The sequence below is a fragment of the Rhinoderma darwinii genome, chromosome 12 (assembly GCF_050947455.1).
Source record: "Rhinoderma darwinii isolate aRhiDar2 chromosome 12, aRhiDar2.hap1, whole genome shotgun sequence".
Classification (NCBI taxonomy): Eukaryota; Metazoa; Chordata; class Amphibia; order Anura; family Rhinodermatidae; genus Rhinoderma; species Rhinoderma darwinii.
The window spans coordinates 78,933,794-78,955,881 of record NC_134698.1 but is presented as its reverse complement, the minus strand read 5'-3'; the positions used below and the strand labels follow the sequence as shown (position 1 = coordinate 78,955,881).

Below are 22,088 nucleotides of genomic sequence, written 5' to 3'. Positions count from 1 at the left end.
TACTAGGCTACAGACTCCCAGGCAGAGTGCTAGTAGCGCTCTACCTGGGACTTTTGCTCTGGGGTTGCCCCTAACATAAATATCCATGTACGGACAGTGATGGCAGGAGGAGAGGAGTACCAGGCAGAGCGCTAGAAGCGGCTCTGCTTCGGGGCTCCGTCTCTGGGGAAGCCCCTGACATCACTGTCTTTATATGGACAGTGTTGTCAGGAGCAGAGCAGTGTCCCAGGCAGAGTGCTAGTAGTGCTCTGCCCGGGACTTTGGCTCTGGTATTGCCCCTAACATCAATATCCATATATGGACAGTGATGTCGGGCTTCCCCAGAGCCGGAGTACAGGAGCAGAGCCTTACTAGCGCTCTGACTGGGACTTCAGCTCTGTTCCGGATATCACTATCCATATATGGACAGTGATCTCCGGAGCAGAGCAGGAGTCCCAGGCATAGTGCTAGTAGCGCTCTGCCTGGGACTATGGCTCTGGGGTTGCCCCTGACATCACTGTCCATATATGGACAGTGACATCAGGGGCTCCTGAAGAGTAATCCCTGGCCAGAGCATCGGCAATGCTCTGTTTGGGGATTCCACTCCAAGAGGGAGCACCAAAGGTGCTACCTACAGGAAGAGGGGCTGTGTGGCACTATCTACAGTGGGCACTAAATTTATGGGGATACAAACGGGGGATGTTTTCTGCCATTTTACTGCCGCTGTGAGATCCCCTGCAAACGGGCCCACTAAGTCTGTGTTGCCCAAGGGCCCACATAAGCCTGGAGTCGGCCCTGTCTGGATCTCTTACATTCACCAATGTGACCGTTTTTTTTTTTGTTTTTTTTCATACTTGGGAGGGATCTTACCAAAAAGGAAATGTCCTGGATTTGTGTCAGAAAATCCCATTGGTGGAGTCTGTCCTTTTGGTCCACCCCTGAACCCCACAATGAAGGGGCAGCAGAGCTCTATAGAACTGTTCACATTCTGTTACTGCAAATCGAACTCTTATCTAATTCCAATAGTCTCCATTCTGTGGCTCTCCCACTGCTGTGAAACTACAGCTCCCAATATCCATGCAGTACTTGGAAGTGTTGCCGGCTCATCTATGTTCAGCACATGGTCATGTGACACACGACCGGACTGTATATTCAATGGACTGATCAGGAAAACATTAGGATTAACAAATTCTCCTTGCCCCAGAGTTTGGGGGATTAACGGTCAAATTACACTTCCCGGCGCTGGGTGAAAATATCCTGGGGACCTCAAAATGGCAACCCAGCGGTCAGCCCACCACCCTTGGGGAGCAGAGCATTGGGATCTATAGGGAAAAAAAAATAAATGGTGGACATGTCCTCTAAATCCCTGCCATCTATTAGCTGTGGAATGGATGTTGGGCCAGTCTCAGTATTTATTGCATCAATTCTAGGTTGTCACAGGTCAGAAATGTCATACTCGCAAATTGGGAGTACCACCCTTCTAGCCAATAATAAATATATAAACCCAGTGGTCCACAACATGTAGTCTGCAGCTGTTAAGAAGCATGCTGAGAGTTGTAGTTTCACAACAGCTACATTACTACAGGTTAGATAAACGTATATATAACCAAACTGGAATAACAAATCGCATCTACTGTATGACGTCAGGATCAATAATTAGCTGGAAACCCCGCCCACTCGCAGCGCTTCTGTGCCATATGACGTCACGATGATCATAGTCCCGCCCACCGGCAGCGCTTTTCCTGTACACCTGTGAGTGGGCGTGTCTTCAGGGAGACGCTCGAAGTGAGAGGAGCCGCTGCACGATGCCCAGGAGACGCCGGGGAGCGGGCAGCAGGAGAGCGGCGACAGCCGGGGAAGGTACCGCGAGTAGTGTATACTGGATGCCGCGTTATTACCGCAGCTGCTTCCTGCGGAATTGACACTGCTCTGTAGGCTGTGTAGCGCCCCCTGCAGTCATGTCATCTACCTTGGGGTTACCTGTAAGGAGATTTTGGCGCCACATATGTCGCCCTAATTTACGGTATTTCTGGCTGCATGATGGTGTCTTCTTTTTTTTTTTTCCACCCCAGAAGCTTTATAAGCTGCCACATGACAGCCCACATGCCTCGGGGTTGCCCCTTACACGGTTATCAATTGCAGGGACATTAATTGCAACCCTGCAGGTTCTTAATACATTTCAATAGACTGCACCATGTTCACTCCTGCAGACTATTGCAAGACTCTTCCTTGCTGTCAGTGAATAGAAACACTCGTCCTTTACCTTGAGATGCTGAAGACCCATCCTGATAAACAATGTTGAAGTTGGTTTCTTATTTATCAGTTTCTCATTCAAGGGGAAAGGTTTTTTTATTTTTACCGGTTTAGTAATTATGGGGAACGTCTTTATTGATAAATTACAATGACCCGGTGCCCTAAGGAGAATAAAGGTAAAAGTAGCCAGAAAACAGGAGGAATTGGTACAAAAATGGGCATCAAAGTGGGCAACCAAGAGTGTGATGTAAAGGGTTAAATAACTTTGGGTTACGGAGTTAACACTGCAGGCACACAGAGATTGATGCCTCTCAATACATTTGTTGTAATCCAGACCGGCCCAATGTGGTTTTGGGCATAAAAGCTGGCATCAAAGTGGGCAGACTGACACTTTACTGAATTGAATAAGTAACTTGTGTTTTTAAGGGTTAAGCGATTTTGGGCCACTATTCTATCAATGATGCCCTGAATCAAATTAAGTTGAATTCAGGCTGGCCCAAAGTAGTTCTGGGTATAAAAGCTGGCATCAAAGTGGGCAGATGGACGTTTTTTACTGATTTGACCGTTTCAAAGGGTTAAAAGACTTATCTGAGTCTTAAAGACTTAATGCCAACACACAGATAGGGATGCCCCGCATCACATTAAGTTGAATTCTGGCTGGCCCAAAGTGGTGTTGGACATAAAAGCTGGCATCAAAGTGGGCAGACAAACACCCGGCACTTATTCAACTTAGTAAAAAGTGTCCATCTTCCCACTTTAATGCCCAGAATGACTTTGGGCCAACCAGGACTGAATGTGATGTGGGATTATTCTGTGTGCCTGCAGTGTGAACTTAGTGGCCCAAAGTCACTTAACCCTTTACATCACACTCTTGGTTGCCCACTTTGATGCCCATTCTTGTACCAATTCTACCTGTTTCCAGGCTGCTTGTAACTTTATTGTCCTCAGGGCACCGGGTCATTGTAACGTATCAATAAATAAGTTTTCTATACTTTCCCTTTAGGGTATGTTCACACGGCTGAAAATATTTTCGGCCGTAAACTCTCTGAAAAACCGCTGAAAATACGGGGGCTGAACGCCTCCAAACATCTGCCCATTGATTTCAAAGGGAAAAATGGCATTTCGTTCCCACGGGGCGTTTTTTTACTCGCCGTTTATAAAAAGGCATGTAAAAAAGAAGTCCATGTCACTCCTTGAGCCGTTTTTCATTGTCTCAATAGAAAAACAGCTCCAAAAACGGCCGTAAAAAAACACTTGATGCTTAAAAAACGACTGAAAATCAGAGGCTGTTTTCCCTTGAAAACAGCTCCGTATTTTACAGCCGTTCTTTGTTTAGTGTGTGAACATCCCCTTAAAGGCTATGTACACCTTTTAGGAGGGCAACTTTTTTTTTTTTTTTTTAATAAAGAGGTCAGTCAGCGTGATTAGTGCAACTTTCTAAATAGTTTTTATTAAAAATAAATTTTACTTTTTGAGATACAGCTGCTCGGTATTCTCTATACAGAGTAGCTGTATTGTACGCTGAGACCTGAATCCACCAGGACCTGACGGGTCCGCTGGATCCACCTGTAATCTATCACATCTAAGTTATGAACTGTCAGTCCCGCTGATCCGACAGGAGCAGGATTTAGCGCTTTTAATTTTTAATGGTTAATTAGAAGTGCTTAAAGAGAACCTGTCACTAGGTCATATTAGTTGAACTGGTTTAACTGACCTGAATAGCGCTGTATCCTGGATTCCAGCGCTGTTTTTTTTTTGGTTTTTTTTCCTGGACCCCCCCATTCCAGAGATATGGCCCACTGTTGTGTTGGCTCCCTATATGATTTGCTGTAGTTTGCCAACAGGGTGTGAACTACCCCAAGCTGCCTCTTGCTGATTGGTCAGCATCAAAGGCAGGGAAACTAGCACCACCCCATTGGCTAACTACAGCAAATTAGCATATAGGTAGCCAGCACAACAGTGGCCATATCTCTGAAACGAGGGGTAGGAATCCAGGAAAAAAGCAAAACAGAGCTGGAATCTGAGACAGCGCAATTTAGGTCAGTTAACCAGTTTAACTTATATGACCTAGTGACAGGTCCTGTTTAAAAACACAAATTCCATTGATTTTAATAAAAAAAAAAGTTCCATTCAAAGGTGTACATGGTCTTTAAGTTCATATACCTGATGATTAAATATCTCATTTATCGTTACTGCCAAAAATGTATTCAATAAATTATGAACACACGTTATATCTATCCAGGAGGTGTATGACAAGTGTGCTGACTGCGCGCGCCCACTCGTCAGGAGCAGGGAAATTGCGCTATTACACAGTCGCAGCCCCGCTCTAGCGGCGGAGATCAAAGAAACCTCTGATCTCCGTCGCTATTCCCCTGAATGCTGCAATCAAACTGACCACAGCATTCAAGGGGAAAATGAGAAGGCAGGATGCCCCTTGGATTGCGTCACAGGGAACCCCTGTGATGCGATCAAGGGACATACCATATATGGGCAGACAGCCCAGGGTCCATAGAAGGGTCCACTATCAGTAGACATAGATATATGCCATTACATTAAAGTTTAAAAAAAAAAAAGTAAAAAAAAAATAGTCCTTTTAAATAAAAAAAATTGAAAAAAATACATACACATTTTTTTTACAAAAAACATTAAAATAAAAGTCTCAATACATAAAACATGCGCATATTCGGAATCGTCGCGACCGTAATAACCTGCACAACTAATTGATAGCGTCATTTATGATGTGTTCGCTGTAAAACAAAACAATTTGACATTAATGAGGTGTTATGAATTTTCAACCTCCGTGTGCCTCATATTAATAGTAATTAACCCCATCATGCACCTCGCACATTAACCCAATGTTCTCCATTATGACCGAGAAACATGATGGGGTTAATTATAATGTGAAATCATCACACCGCGTGCCTCACATCAGAAAATGGAAGAACTTTTTATTTTTTATTATTGTTGGCAAAGTTTTTTAATTTTGGTATCGAGTATCGCAAAACGACACAAAGTATCGGTATCAAAGTGCAAATTCTGGTATCGCGACAACCCTACTCGGACCCCGTCGCGCTGATTCTGAGATTTTCATAGGATTTTATAGCGCTGCCGGGGGACCGGAAGTCTATTGGACAGTCTTCTTCTATGGCGATACGACTCTTCGTCATGTGACCGGCTCCACTGTAATCCATGTACAAGCAGGAGCAGTAGTGCAGCGATTACATAACGTACAACGGGGCCGATCGCATGATGAAGAGTCGTATCGCCACAGAAGAAGACTGCAACTAGACTTCCGGTCCCCCGCCAGCGCTATAAAAATCTATGAAAATCTCAAAATCGGTGCGACGGGGACCGGAATGTATATTAGCGAGTGTATCACATACTGCAGGGACTAAACGGATAATAATTTTTGGTCCCCACATAACCCCTTTAAGATTCCTGAAATCTATTTATTACTAGAAATTAAAATGATTGTGGAGTTCATTTCTGGGTATTGTCCCCATCTCCAGTAGGTCCCATTCCCGCTGCCGCACGCACTTTTAATAGCGGATAATCAGTCACCGTTCCTGTATGTGAGTTGTGACCGGTGTCACGTGCTAAGAAGTTTATGAAATATCTGAATAGCACAAAAGGACGGCGGCATTTCAAGGAGCATCAGAAACGATGTTGAATGTTTTTATATATCTGGAGGGAGGACCCGCAAATGTGCAAACATATTGCATGGACCTCCGTGCTTTAAAATGCCAGGGCTTATTTTATGTCTCAGTCCAGCCCTGCTCTAGGCTGATACATTGAAGCAAAACTTCAGGACACTAGAGGGATTAGGGTTCTGTGTTTAGCTCATAGAGGATTGCCTAGACTGGATACATTGTCACAAACACTCAGATGTGCAAGCCGGGTTAGGTTAGGACAGGTTTTCCATTTTGCATTCACTGACGGCAAGCAGAGATCTTGAACCATTATTAATCTTTAGGTGCCTAAGACGGCAGGAGTCTTTTAAGTGACCGCCCAGATCAAGGCTAAGGATCGACGCGTCCTGCTGTGTAATACCCCTCCCTCTCTCCGCAGCTGCTGCCGATGTGGTGATGGATTCTGGGAGAAATTCAGATTATGTGGAGCGATTGGCTTTTAAATACATGGTGAGTGTTCAAACGTCGGGGTGAGAGCCCCGAGGAAGGGGGAATGCGAATTGTATAGGCATGATTATCAGCTCACAATTTCTTGTTGAAGTATTGATTGGGGGACACAGTACCGTGGGTATAGGAGGCTGTCACTAGGAGGCGGATGCTTTTTCCCACTGATCCTCAGTGGATGCCCGGCACTTAGGTGTATGTTCGCTGCCTTTGTTCACTCTGTCCCCTATTACCGCATCGGCTGTCAAGGATGCCGGACGTCAACACCACGTGCCCGAAGACGACTGACCGGCAAGTCCTGTCCCCCCGCTAATATCCCCACACCACCCTCAGACATTGTCAGCGGGTGCCTTGTAGGGCAGAGGTGGGGCGGGTCTCCTAAACTCTCCACTGGCAGGTCATCACAACGGACGCCAGCTTGTCTGGCTAGGGGGTGGTCTTCGGCCGTCTCACAGTCCAGGACACCTGGTCCGGCCCAGAAGCTCCGCTCCGGATCAACATCTTGAAGCGGTGGGCCATCTTCCTTGCCCTGTCTCACTGGACGTCTCACCTCCAGGGTCTTCCCGTGTGGGTACAGGCCGTGAACTCTACAGCAGTGGTGTACCTCAATGATCAGGGACGTACAAGAAGCAGGACTATATGGAAGGAAGCCGCCAAGATTCTTTGCTGGGCGGAAAAAAATGTCCCCGCAATCCCAGCAGTGCACATTCCAGGAGTAGACAACTGGGAGGTGGATTACCTGAGCCGGGAACGTATGGACCCGGGAGAATGGTCTCTTCATCAAGAGATATTTCACTGCATTTGCCTTCGGTGGGGCTTCCCGGAAGTGGATCTCTTTGCCTCTCACTTCAACCACAAGTGTCCAGACTACGTCACCAGAACCATAGGAGCAAACGCTCTAGTTCTTCCCTGGTCGTCTTTCAGCCTCTTATCCCTTTCCACCTCTTCCACTCCTGCCTCAAGTGCTGATGAAAGTCAAGGACGCAGGAATCCCAGCCATTCCGGTGGCCCCAGATTGGCCTCGCTGAGCTTTGTTCGCGGTTCTGATGTTTTTGTTGGCAGACGCCCGTGGCAGCTTTCTTAGTGGCACATCCTCCTTTCCCAAGTTTCGATGTTCCACCCTGCTTTACCTCGGCTGCGTTTGACGGCCTGACTGTTGAGACAGCAGTTTTGAGGTTTCTCTGATCCAGTCATTCAGATCATGATTAAGGGTCGGAAGACTCAATCCCAAAGGATTTACCAATGTTGCTGGTTGGCTTATTTTAGGTGGTGTGCATCCCATCAGTTGCACCCCCTCTGTTTTTCCATCCCACATATTCTGGATTTCCTCCAGGTGGGTTTGGATCCGGGACTCAGGTTGGCTACCCTAAACGGGCAGATCTCAGCCATATCTATTCTTTTCTAGCGCGCTCTGGCTTTCCGCGCTCAAATGAAGACTTTCTTGCAGGGAGTCGCACGCTGTGCTCCTTACCGGTCTCCTCTAGAGCCTTGGGATCTCAACCTGCGCTTTGATACTCTCCAGGCTGCCCCTTTTGAACCCTTGTGGGCACTTTCTCTCAGGGTCTTATCCTGGAAGGTGGTTTTGCTTGTGGCGATCACCTCTATCCATAGAGTTTTTGAGCTGGCAGCCTTCTCCTGCAAATCTCTGCTTAAGTTTTTCTATAAGGACAAGGTAGTGATGTGACCGGTGCCATCCTTTCTGCCTAAGGTGGTTTCTTCCTTCCACCTTAATGAGGACATTGTCCTTCCCTAATTTTGTCCAAGCCTTATCGGAGGGAACGCGCCTTACGTTGTCTGGATGTTGTTTGAGCCCTTCAGGTCTACATTGCAGCCACAGAGTCCTTCCCGGAAGACTGACTCTCTTTTTGTTGTTCCTGAGGGTCCTCGTAAGGGAGGCCCGGCTTCGGTTGCTAGATGGATCTGTTTGAGCAGTGACCCGGAAGGGAGGTTCTCTACCCTTAGCAGAGTAGGCCCTTTTGATGACCACTCTACTAGGGCAGTTGGGGCCTCCTGGGCGGTGCAGCATCAGACTTATGCCCTTCAAGTCTGTAAGGCCGCCACCTGGGCCTCGTTGCATACCTGTTTTGAGGCTTTACCAGATCCATTTCTTGGCTTGTGCCGATGCCAGTTTTGGTTGGATGGTTTTGCAGCAAGCAGGTTTAGGCTGCTCGTATGGATATGATTCTTTTTGCTGACCCTAAGGGACTGCTTTAGGACGTCCCATGGTATTGTGTCCCCCAGTAAATACTTTAACTAAAAAATAAGATTTTTGTACTTACCAGTAAAATCCCTTTCTCGTTGAATTCACTGATGGACGCAGATCCCGTCCTATTTCTTTTTTATGTTTTTGGGTTTCTTCAGGTTTGTTTTTCCCGTTAGAAACACATTGTATTGATCCTTCTCTGCTCTCCTCCTGTTCTTGGCACAAACAAAGTAGCTGAGTGCTCAGCAGACGGTATAGCCCACTGGACGTGGGCACACTTTTTTTTTTTTTTTATTATAATAACCTAGTGACCGCGGCCTATACCCATGGTACTGTCACCCAGTGATTTCAGCGAGAATGGGATTTTACTAGTAAGTACAAAAATCCTATTATAATTATACTGTATGTAATGAGCGCCCCCTAGTGGTGGCTGCAGAGAGACAAATTTAAAACTGATTTCCAGGACTAATATTAATACCTTTTTATCCTTCGGATATGTCATCAATATCTGATTAGTGGGGATTCGACACCCAACACCCCCGCTGATCAGCTGCATGAAGGGGCCAAACACCTTCCATTGTTTACTTGGGCACAGCGTCGTGCATTCGGTCATGGCTGTGCCAGGTACTGCAGCTGCAGTACTCAATGTCCCCCCTTCAACCCGACGCTGTGCTGGATCTATCATATGAAGGATCTAAACAGTTCCCAATGCACTCCATTGACTTACAATGGGGTCAGTCGGGAGTCCATCGATGTTTCTGACATTTTGACTGCAGAGCCAAGTCCTGGGGAGTCGCACAAGACATTAGAATAATAATATAGCTGTAGTAAGATCAATCAGCAGCGAAAGCTTACATTCTTGTTGATGGTTTCCACCTAGCAGCAGATTTTTTTATTTTTTTTCATTGCACAAATTTCTATGGTCTATAGAGACAAAAGTTGGAGCTTCACCTCCTGTTCACCGCACATGTCTGAGCTCTGTCTGGGTTGTGTGTGATTTCTTGCTAAATCCGTTTTACTTCTTATGTTTTAAGAGGAAATGCAAAGTAGAATCCAGCACGGACTCCGAATCGGACTACAACAACGAGGTACGGCACGGTTGCCATCATCTCCATCACGCACCCCGTTTTTTTCAAATCTCTACAATAATAAATGGGGTGAAAAACTTATGCCATATTACTATTCAGTGATGTTAATGAAAGGGGCGGGGCTGTGACAACCTATGTTATATTTACAGAGTAGAAGTTGGTTGTTGCTCAGATAGTATTATTGGTGAACGTCATGAACTTCTGATTAAAGTGCAAGCTTTTGGGATGGATAAAGCAAGGCTGAGCCGTGAGCAAAAAGGAAACTGGGCCTCGTATATCAACACTAATAGTAAAACTGGCCATGTTGCCCATAGCAACCAATCACATCACAGGTTTCATTTGAGCAGAGCGGTTTATGGAATGAAAGCTGATCTCTGGTTGCTCTGGGCAACCAAGCCAGTTGTACTGTTAGACCGTTAGATAAATGAGGCCCGATGTATATTGGGTACAGGTACTTCTGTCTATGGGTCGGGTGCTATATAGAGGGTCTTTGCCCGTTCACTTTTGGTATGGGTGAAGGTCTGAGCTGCCGAACTTTATGGTTTATATCTGTTCCTAAATTAAAATAAGACTCAAATGGGTCATGCATTTAAATGTATTTAAAATGGTGGCACCCATTGTATGTTTGCATTGGGTCTACAGAAATGTGTGGGGGATGGGTAAACGTTGTGTGCGGCTCGGATATTTCAGACTACTGAGGATATTTGTCCTGACCCTGGATTCAGTGATCTGTACAGCGCCGGGGGCAGATCCCGGACTGAAAAGCTCATTATAAGATGTCATGTTTAATTGTTTAGCTCTTTAATATTGTTTCCTCTCCACAATCAGGGTTGTGGACCCAATGTGTCGATCCCAACGTCTCATGTCGATGTCAAGACGATGGATTTCCAGAAGTTGCAGGTACTGATATCTATCACCATGAAGAAAAACTGAAGAATATTCTATGTGTAATGTAAGCAGAAACTCTGTGTATGTTAACCCCTTAATGACCAGCCTATTTTAGACCTTAATGACCAGGCTATTTTCTACGTTTTTCCATCGTCTCATTCCAAGAGCTATAACTTTTTTTTGCGTCAACATAGCTGTATAAGGTCTTGTTTTTTGCGGGACAAGTTGTATTTTTTAATAGCACTATTTTGAGGTACATATTTATTGATGAACTTTTTTTGGGGGGGATAGAAAAAAATCTGACATTTTGCCACTTTTTTTGCGTCCTAAATCTACGCCGTTTACCGTGTGGTATAAATAACACAATAAGTTTATTCAGCGGGTTGTTACGATTGCAACGATACCAAATTTGTATAGATTTTGTAGGTTTTATTACTTTTACACAGTAAAAACGCTTTTTTTTTTAAATTATTTGTTTTTGTGTCTCAATATGTGAAGAGCCGTAACGTTTTTGTTTTTTCACCAATGCAGTTGTATGAGGGCTTTTTTTTTGCGGGACGACTTGTAGTTTTTATTGGTACCATTTTAGAGTAGATGCGACTTTTTTAGCACTTTTTAATCACATTTTTTTAAAGTCAGGATTCAGGGAAAACAGCAATTTTTCTGTAGTTTTTTATTTAATTTTTTACGGCGTTCACCGTGCGGGTTAAGTAATGTAATACCTTTTATAGTCGGGGTCGTTATGGACGCGGCGATACCAAATATGTGTAACTTTTTAACTTTATTTAGTTTTTTTTAATAGTAAAGCATTTTGTAAGGGGGAAAAGAGGGTTTTTCATTTTTTTTTATTTTTTTTTCACTTTTTTTAATTAACTTTATTAAACTTTTTTTTCTTCACATTTTTACTAGTCCCACTAGGGGACTTTAATATGCGATTCTCCAATTGCTATTATAATACTTAAATACTTCTGTATTGCAGTGTATTACTGCCTGTCCATTTAAAACGGACAGGCATCTGCTAGGTCATGCCTCCGGCATGATCTAGTAGGCATTCGCTCCAGGCAGACCTGGGGGCCATTATTAGGCCCCCGGCTGCCATGGGAGACACTGACACTCGGCGATCGTATCGCCGGGTGTCGGTGGGATGAGAGGGAGCTCCCTCCCTCTCTCCAAAACCACTCAGATGCGGTGCACGCTATTCAGCACCGCATCTGAGGGGTTAAATGGGTGAGATCGATACTTATATCGATCTCACCCGGCAGAGCCGGGACGCCCCCAGCCCTCAGCTGCCTCTGGCAGCTGAGAGCAGGGAGATTTGACAGCTCCCTGCTCTGTTTACTTATTCCGATGCCGCGACGTAAAAAGACTATGGGCCGGTCACTAACGGGTTAAATTCCGTCACTGTGTACATACATTACATTACTTATCCTGTACTGATCCTGAGTTACAGCCTGTATTATACTCCAGAGCTGCAATCACTATTCTGCTGGTGGAGTCACTGTGTACATACACTACATTACTTATCCTGCACTGATCCTGAGTTACAGCCTGTATTATACTCCAGAGCTGCACTCACTATTCTGCTGGTAGAGTCACTGTGTACATACATTACATTACTTATCCTGTACTGATCCTGAGTTACAGCCTGTATTATACTCCAGAGCTGCACTCACTATTCTGCTGGTGAAGTCACTTTGTACATACATTATATTACTTATCCTGTACTGATCCTGAATTACATCCTGCATTATACCCCAGAGCTGCACTCACTATTCTGCTGGTGGAGTCACTGTGTACATACATTACAATACTTATCCTGTACTGATCCTGAGTTACAGCCTGTATTATACTCTAGAGCTGCACTCACTATTCTGCTGGTGAAGTCACTTTGTACATACATTATATTACTTATCCTGTACTGATCCTGAATTACATCCTGCATTATACCCCAGAGCTGCACTCACTATTCTGCTAGTGGAGTCACTGTGTACATACATTACATTACTTATCCTGTACTGATCCTGAGTTACATCCTGTATTATACTCCAGAGCTGTACTCACTATTCTGCTGGTGGAGTCACTGTGTACATACATTACAATACTTATCCTGTACTGATCCGGAGTTACATCCTGTATTATACTCCAGAGCTGCACTCACTATTCTGCTGGGGGAGTATGTAATGTATGTATACAGTGACTCCACTTATGTAGATTATTTCTGCATGTAAACGGTAAAATCATATGTTTTAATGGTTTATTGTTGTGGTTACTTATCCCATGTGAGTATGTAGCAGAGCTGACAAACCTTTCCTTTTGTGTACAATGTCAACTTTGAGGTAATTCAATGCAGTAGCTTTACACACAATCCTGCAAATTGACAGGGGACACATTGTGAGATCACTGTCCAATAACAAACTCAGCTCTACTACATCTGAATGTCAATTCTTTATTTTTATGCAAGTTGAGATGTAATGGTTTATGCATATTATATATTAAGCTACTTTGATATCATCATGGCAAGATCAGTTCTACTGCACTGACCAATCCAGCTCTGCTACATCAGATCATGCAATGCATTATGTACATATCCACATCTCTCTTAATCTAGTTCTTGGATCCTTACGATGGGGATTCTGAAGATACCATACAATCTAACAGCAGTGAACGTGACCAGAAGTTCGTAAATGATAACGCCCAAGACCTCTGTAGTGTGAGGGATGATTCTATGGGTGTGGACTGCGGATTAATCTCCATAAGTGACTCCCAATGTGAAGGTGGGAATCTCACGTCTTATAATAATGACCACCTGGAGAAAGTGAAGACATCTTGGCAAAATCTAGACATGTCTGAGAAATCAAACAGGAGTATGGTGAGCACTACCTGCTCGTCCGACCTGTCTATAGACTCCGGTATGGTGACCGAGGACCCCGGTATCTCGTCCGGCCGCGTTCTCCTGATTGGTCTGGATTCCCGAGTTGAGACGTGCGCTTCACCGGTCTTTCCAACCAGCCTGACGTCTGAAGAGAACAGTGACTTTAGTATGTTCCAGACCGCGCTGATAAAACGTAAAGGTGGGATGAGAATGGAGGGCGAGAAGATGAAGAGGAAGAAGCCTCGCGTGTTGGAATATATGGTAGGCTGAAACTAATCTGTTGCCGTTTCTGCTTGTGGCCGTCAGCAAGTACCAACCTGGTTAAACATGCACTGTATACATGGTCTACTCGTTCAAGGCTACTCCCAACATTACCTCAGGTAGTCACCATGTTCATATGTGGAGAAAATCCACAGGAGGAAGATCTTGTAGCGCCACTCTTGTCCATAGGCTGTATCTGATATTGCGGTTGAGCCCTTTTCAAGTCAATACCAGCCCTAGTTCTGAATAATCCGAGAATATAACTATCCAATTATTGACCCTAATAAGTGTATAAAAAGATATTGCACTGTCCCAGATTCGGAGTAGTATAAAAAGCTCAAAAAAACGAAAAATGTACATTCCAGGACAAACTCGGCACACATTAGGGTAGAAAAATATCTGTTTATTTAATTTAATCTATATTAATACCATTTCCCCGGCTTACGCCCTGATCATATTTTACAAAAATAGTGCATCCATATAAAATCTAAAATCCACCCAAATCACCTGGCCAAGTACAGAATAATAAACGGCACAAGAATAATATAATTCTGTATGTGAAAAATAATATCCATTCTATGTACAAGGAAATGCCATTATATTATGATCAATGGAGTCGTACTATTATAGTCAGGATCACAGTGTATAGTACTATTATATTCAGGAGTACAGTGTATAGTACTATTATATTCAGGAGTACAGTGTATAGTACTATTATATTCAGGAGTACAGTGTATAGTACTATTATATTCAGGAGTGCAGTGTATAGTACTATTATATTCAGGAGTACAGTGTATAGTATTATTATATTCAGGAGCACAGTGTATAGTACTATTATATTCAGGAGTACATTGTATAGTACTATTATAGTCAGGATCACAGTGTATAGTACTATTATATTCAGGAGTACAGTGTATAGTACTATTATATTCAGGAGTACATTGTATAGTACTATTATATTCAGGAGTACATTGTATAGTACTATTATATTCAGGAGTGCAGTGTATAGTACTATTATATTCAGGAGTACAGTGTATAGTATTATTATATTCAGGAGCACAGTGTATAGTACTATTATATTCAGGAGTACATTGTATAGTACTATTATAGTCAGGATCACAGTGTATAGTACTATTATATTCAGGAGTACAGTGTATAGTACTATTATATTCAGGAGTACAGTGTATAGTATTATTATATTCAGGATCACAGTGTATAGTACTATTATATTCAGGAGTACATTGTATAGTACTATTATATTCAGGAGCACAGTGTATAGTACTATTATATTCAGGAGTACAGTGTATAGTACTATTATATTCAGGAGTACAGTGTATAGTACTATTATATTCAGGAGTACAGTGTATAGTACTATTATATTCAGGAGTGCAGTGTATAGTACTATTATATTCAGGAGTACAGTGTATAGTACTATTATAGTCAGGATCACAGTGTATAGTACTATTATATTCAGGAGTACATTATATAGTACTATTATATTCAGGAGTACAGTGTATAGTATTATTATATTCAGGAGCACAGTGTATAGTACTATTATATTCAGGAGTACATTGTATAGTACTATTATATTCAGGAGTGCAGTGTATAGTACTATTATATTCAGGAGTACAGTGTATAGTACTATTATAGTCAGGATCACAGTGTATAGTACTATTATATTCAGGAGTACATTGTATAGTACTATTATATTCAGGAGTACAGTGTATAGTATTATTATATTCAGGAGCACAGTGTATAGTACTATTATATTCAGGAGTACATTGTATAGTACTATTATATTCAGGAGTGCAGTGTATAGTACTATTATATTCAGGAGTACAGTGTATAGTACTATTATAGTCAGGATCACAGTGTATAGTACTATTATATTCAGGAGTACATTGTATAGTACTATTATATTCAGGAGCACAGTGTATAGTACTATTATATTCAGGAGTACATTGTATAGTACTATTATATTCAGGAGTACATTGTATAGTACTATTATATTCAGGAGTACATTGTATAGTACTATTATAGTCAGGATCACAGTGTATAGTACTATTATATTCAGGAGTACAGTGTATAGTACTATTATATTCAGGAGTGCAGTGTATAGTACTATTATATTCAGGAGTACAGTGTATAGTACTATTATAGTCAGGATCACAGTGTATAGTACTATTATATTCAGGAGTACATTGTATAGTACTATTATATTCAGGAGTACATTGTATAGTACTATTATATTCAGGAGTACAGTGTATAGTACTATTATATTCAGGGGTGCAGTGTATAGTACTATTATATTCAGGGGCGCAGTGTATGGTACTATTATATTCAGGAGCGCAGTGTATGGTACTATTATATTCAGGAGCGCAGTGTATGGTACTATTATATTCAGGAGCGCAGTGTATGGTACTATTATATTCAGGAGCGCAGTGTATGGTACTATTATATTCAGGAGCGCAGTGTATGGTACTATTATATTCAGGAGCGCAGTGTATGGTACTATTATATTCAGGAGCGCAGTGTATGGTACTATTATATTCAGGAGCGCAGTGTATGGTACTATTATATTCAGGAGCGCAGTGTATGGTACTATTATATTCAGGAGCGCAGTGTATGGTAATATTATATTCAGGAGCGCAGTGCATGGTAATATTATATTCAGGAGCGCAGTGCATGGTGCTATTATATTCAGGAGCACAGTGCATGGTGCTATTATATTCAGGAGCACAGTGCATGGTGCTATTATATTCAGGAGCACAGTGTATGGTGCTATTATAGTCAGGAGCACAGTGTATGGTGCTATTATAGTCAGGATCACAGTGTATGGTACTATTATATTCAGGGGCACAGTGTACGGTACTATTATATTCAGGGGCACAGTGTACGGTACTATTATATTCAGGGGCACATTGTACGGTACTATTATATTCAGGGGCACATTGTACGGTACTATTATATTCAGGGGCACAGTGTACGGTACTATTATATTCAGGGGCACAGTGTACGGTACTATTATATTTAGGGGCACAGTGTATGATACTATTATATTTAGGAGCATTGCGTGCGGCACCATGAGAATTTTATCTTCGTTTATACGTGCGGAAAAGTGAAAAGCTGAAGACATCTGTGCGGCAAACTGCAGAAATGGGTCGTGGCCGGGAGAAGTCATCATAGAGGACCAAAGAAAAGAGAAAAAGAACGAGTCCAATCTGAGAAGTAGTCACCGGTGAGTCAGTAAATGTTTGTTCTCCATGCGACTGATCAGTACTATCGTTCTTTTTTTTGTGAAACCTCTCCCAGCATATCCTTACCATCATTCTGGCTATACTGGGAGCTGTAGTTTTATGCTGTACAAACTTGTATGACAGGGGTAAAACTGAATTTGCAAATTATCTCTGTACTGAGCTCAATACATAAACACCACCAAAGAGACGCTCATAACATATACACAACACCAGAACCCAGCTCAGTACCTATATACATCTCCAGAACCAAGCTCCGTACATATATATACATCCCCAGAACCAAGCTCACTACATATATACATCCCCAGAACCAAGCTCACTACATATATACAGCACCAGAACTAATCTCCGTACATAAATACAATAATGAGCTTGGTTTTGGTGCTGTATATACATTACCAGAATAAAGCTCAGTACATATAGATGTATGAGCTTGGTTCTGGTGCTGTATTTATGTACTGAGTTTGGTTTTGGTACTGTATATATGTACTGAGCTTTGTTCTGGGGCTGTATATATGTACTGAGCTTTGTTCTGGGGCTGTATTTATGTACTGAACTTTGTTCTGGTATTGTATTTATGTACTGAGCTTTGTTCTGGTGCTGTATATGTGTACTGAGCTTTGTTCTGGTGCTGTATATGTGTACTGAGCTTGGTTCTGGTGCTGTATATGTGTACTGAGCTTGGTTCTGGTGCTGTATATGTGTACTGAGCTTGGTTCTGGTGCTGTATATGTGTACTGAGCTTGGTTCTGGGGCTGTATTTATGTACTGAGCTTTGTTCTGGTATTGTATTTATGTACTGAGCTTGGTTCTGGTGCTGTATATGTGTACTGAGCTTTGTTCTGGTGCTGTATATGTGTACTGAGCTTTGTTCTGGTGCTGTATATGTGTACTGAGCTTGGTTCTGGTGCTGTATATGTGTACTGAGCTTTGTTCTGGTGCTGTATATGTGTACTGAGCTTGGTTCTGGTGCTGTATATGTGTACTTGACTTATTCTGGTTCTGTATATATGTACTGAGCTTGCTTCCTGCACCGTGTCTGTGCATTAGCCGGGACAGTTGTCATGTCTTACTGCGCACGCCGCACTGTCCGCCACCCTTTTCACAGTCCACAGCCTAACTAAATGGGCTGAGCACGCTTAGGATATTGAATGTGTGCATATAGGTCTATACGTAATGGGTGAGTTTAATATAATGAGCGTTGGTAGGTAGGTATATGTACGTTTATGTAATTATATACATAGTGTGGAAATCCACACCAAAACATTCTGGACAGGGAATTTCTTTATTTAGAGTCCATTTTTTTTTTTTTTTTTTTTTTTTTAAATCAAATACTTTTTTATTGGTCATTTTGAACAAATACAGTAACATACTTTCTTAAAAAACATCGGTCCACAGGTTGAGTGTGGTATTGCAGGTCACCACATTTTTAACTTTGATAGAACTGAGCTGCAATACCTCACATAACCTGTGAAAAGGTGTGGTGCTGGTTCTGGAAGACAGTAGCCAGGTTTTTCTTATAATGGAGATCATATAAGGTTTATCCAGGATGTCTATGGCTTGAAGTACTCAAATGTCTTTTGGACTTCCTTCTCTAATGCTGCGTTCCTCACCCTGTGACCTTCCAGCTGTTGCATAACTACAACCCCCAGCATGCCCAGACAACTGTCTTGCAGCAGCTGGAGAGCCACGGGTTGAGGAACCCTTCTCTCTGATCCGTTACAATCCCCCCCCCCTCGTGTTTGGGGCTGTTGATTTAATCCTGCCACCTACCTGGAGATCGACCCTGACGCAAATTAATTTTCCTTCTCCACTAGACCTAAAGGCAGAGCAGTGGATTGATGAAGACTTATTCATGTGCTTCACTTTGAAGACGAGTTTTTCCTGATGGATTGATCGATCGAGGGAAGATTTTCTCGGTACACGACTCCGGATGGACGGAGTTTCTGGAGTAGTCCACCATCTCCCTGGCGTAGCTGCCATTGCCATGTGACACCCCATGCACACGACTGCAAAAATCTGTATTACGGATCCATTCGCTTCTTTTGGCTGTGGACACTTTCCGTATCGCTATGGATAGGTGTCCGTGCCGTAGAAGTGTACGATCTGTTGCTCTTTACTGGCCGTGCTCCCATATTATGTATGGGAGACCGGCCTGAAAATGCAAGCTGTGCCTGCAATGGGGCTGTGATTAAGGGCATGGCCGTAATCTTTATTCTTTCTTGGTGGTGTCATGAATAGAATTCGAGGACTGAGTTGTCTGGATGAACCGTAACGTCTGTATTATGAATGGTATAGGTAACAGGAGTGATTGTTTGATTGGCTTTGCTGCACTGGAATCTGGTCCGGGGGGGTATGAAGACAATACTAACCAGATACCAGATGGACAGATACTTGCTTTGGATCTTGGGTAAAATCATTAAGGGATTCACAATTACAAATCAGGCACTTAAACAAGAGCTCATCTGATCTTTAGGGCTATGGGGGTGTGGCTGTGACTACCACACTTATTTTTAGGCTCCACCCCTTCACAACTAAACTTTCTCTCATGAATAGAATATATATATTTAAGCAACTTTGCATATAATCATTAAAAATGTCCTACTGTGTTGTAGCTACAGCTCCTATGCATCGCCATGGCAACAGACTACAATTATCCTGCAGTCATAGCCTCTTCCTATCCTTGCTAATTGACTGACTATTTCTGAAAGTAGGTGACAGATGAAGATTAGTGACTGCCGGATATCACTACAGGGTTGTTTTTCTGTTACCATAGGGACACATAGCTCTGTATACACTTTTATTTATTTTTTTAACCATTTGCAAAATTCAAGAAAATAGTTGTAAAGGTGGAGGTTAGCCTATAACTAAATTATGATCTGATATATACAGAAATGACAATCGTGTGCTGTTTGGAGAACAATTTAATAGACCTTCAAGGAACACCCCAGTCTGAATGTTTTTTTTTTTTTACCCTATGGCAATTTATTGAACCAGGTTTTTTTTTTTTTTACCATAATGGAGATCTGAAGAAGCTGCTACTAACAAGGAAGGGATGGGATCATTGTACCTGCAAGGTGATATAACCAGTGGTCAGTTATGAGGGCGGGGCTGTGACAACCACTGCCATGTTTGAAATAAGAAAATGAAAACGTTAAGTGACAATTTTGTCCTTGTGATTTATTAGAACAAGCTTGAAAAAAAAAATCCAACACCCTGTTTCCCTTTGGTGAGTCAAGTGTGGGGACTCGGTGCTACAATAACTTTCTAAGGCTGGTTAAAGGTGAAGTCTCGTTCCACTATCACTTGTTGGGTTCCTTGAGGACTGGATTGGGAAACCGACTTATTCCACTTTTGCTCCGATTTTAAATCTACAGAATACTGAACATCTTATGTATTTTTTTTTTTTTTTCTGGCAAAAGTCTTCTGGTTATCTGAACTCCCACAATGCATTGCTCTTGTTACAGGTCAGAAGTCTCATTGTTTAACCCTTTCCCGACATTTGTTGTATGGACACATCATGGAAAGCCAGTGCTTCCCGCACTTTGCCGTATTCATACAAGTGGAGGACACTGGCTCAGAAGTGGAGTTGGTGCCATCATACCTGGGTGTTAGCTGTATGTTACAGCTGACACCCTGCTGTAGTGGCAGGGACTGAAGTTCGCGCTGATCCCTGCCCTTTATTGCAGTGGTCCAAAGCGATCGCTGCATTTAGGGGGTTTGCAGCTAATGGCAACCAGCGGCCTAATACGGTTCTGCCTAGTATGGAGAAAGAAGCCTTCCAGGCCCCACTGCCGACAGCAGGATGGTGTGGGCTCAAACAGATCTGCTGGAAGCGAGGGCGCCCTTATACCAGGATAACACTTTCCCAGCAAAGGTGCCGAGTGTGGGCCAAAAAAGGGGGAATACGAAAGGACGCCATTTATCAGTGTGACACCGGCCTGTGTAGAAAGGATTCTTCACAGTATAACACATCTATGGATTGTTTATTTTTTTACCCCATTATTATACCTGGATATATTTTTCCCAGCTTACATGTGCCCCCACATTATAAACTGAAATACCAATAAAACTCCAAACAAAACCTACGGTCCAAAATCCAAAGGGTGCTCCCTCCCTTCTCAGCCCTGCAGCGTGCCCAAATATGACATCAGCAAACCTAGGAGAACCCTTTTAACAATTTTTGGGGTGTGGCACAAGCTGGACATGACATTTGGCACTGAAATGGCATATCTAGGGAAACATTTTAATTTTTACTTTGCACCATCGGCAATGCAATCACTTCTGGAAAAGACCTGTGGCGTGAAAATCCTCACCACTCAATGCCTTGAGGGGTGCAGTTTCCAAAATGGGGTCACTTCTCAGGGGTTTCTTTTGTCACATCAGAGACTTTGCAATTGTGAACCAGTGCTTTGTAAGTCACCAAATTAGACCTCCATTTCGCATGATTCTGTCCTGAGCCTTGTCGAATGTCCAGGCAAAAAGAGTAGGGCCACATGTAGGGTGTTTCTAAAACTGGGGAACACTAGAGCGGTCTAGTTATGGTGGCATAAAGGGCACCCACCACATATTGGCATATCTATGGAAAAAAAAAATCCCATTTTCACTCTTCCAGAAACTAGTGCGCACTTGAAGTCCAAAATGGGGTCACTTCAAGGGGGGAGGGGGGTTGTTTCCACTGTTTGGTCCCACAGGGACTCTGCAAATCGACATAGCGCCCAGAAACCTATCCAGTAAAATCTGCACTCCAAATGGCGCTCCATCCCTTTTGACCTCTACTGTGTGCCCAGACAGCAGTTTATGCCCACATATGGGGTACTCCCATACTCCAGAGAACTTGCTGTACAAATGTTGGGGGGCTTTTTCTTCTTTGGATGTGAAAATGAAAAGCTTTTCACAATGTCCACAAATTGTAGTAAAATCTATGATTCACCTGTGGGGTCAAAATGCTCACTACACCCCTAGACAAATTCTTGTGGGGTTTAGTTTGTGAAAATCTTTTTTTGGGGTGTTTCCTTTGTTTTGGTACCATAAGACCTCTTCTAACCTGACACGGTGCCTAATATATATTCTAATGAAAGGCCCCAAAATCCACTAGATGCTCCTTTGCGTCTGAGGCCGGTGCTTCAGTCCATTACCGCACTAGGGCCACAC

At 42.9% G+C, this 22,088-nt stretch overlaps 1 protein-coding gene across 3 annotated transcripts; it reads left to right on the top strand.

Moving 5' to 3' along the window:
* The first annotated feature begins 1,757 nt into the window (after nt 1-1,757).
* On the top strand, nt 1,758-20,226 carry LOC142664506 (uncharacterized). 3 transcript variants are annotated; one of them, XM_075843602.1, is made up of 6 exons: nt 1,763-1,839; nt 6,301-6,371; nt 9,603-9,656; nt 10,485-10,556; nt 13,153-13,677; nt 18,752-20,226. In XM_075843602.1, the coding sequence occupies exons 1-6, from the start codon at nt 1,785-1,787 to the stop codon at nt 18,755-18,757; spliced, it is 783 nt and encodes a 260-aa protein (XP_075699717.1). In that variant the 5' UTR covers nt 1,763-1,784; the 3' UTR covers nt 18,758-20,226. The 3 variants fall into 3 exon arrangements, with proteins under 3 accessions (XP_075699718.1, XP_075699717.1, XP_075699716.1); XM_075843603.1 differs by lacking the exon at nt 18,752-20,226 and having other exon boundaries at nt 1,758-1,839; nt 6,206-6,371; nt 13,153-13,797; XM_075843601.1 differs by lacking the exon at nt 18,752-20,226 and having other exon boundaries at nt 13,153-13,797.
* The last annotated feature ends 1,862 nt before the right edge of the window (nt 20,227-22,088 follow it).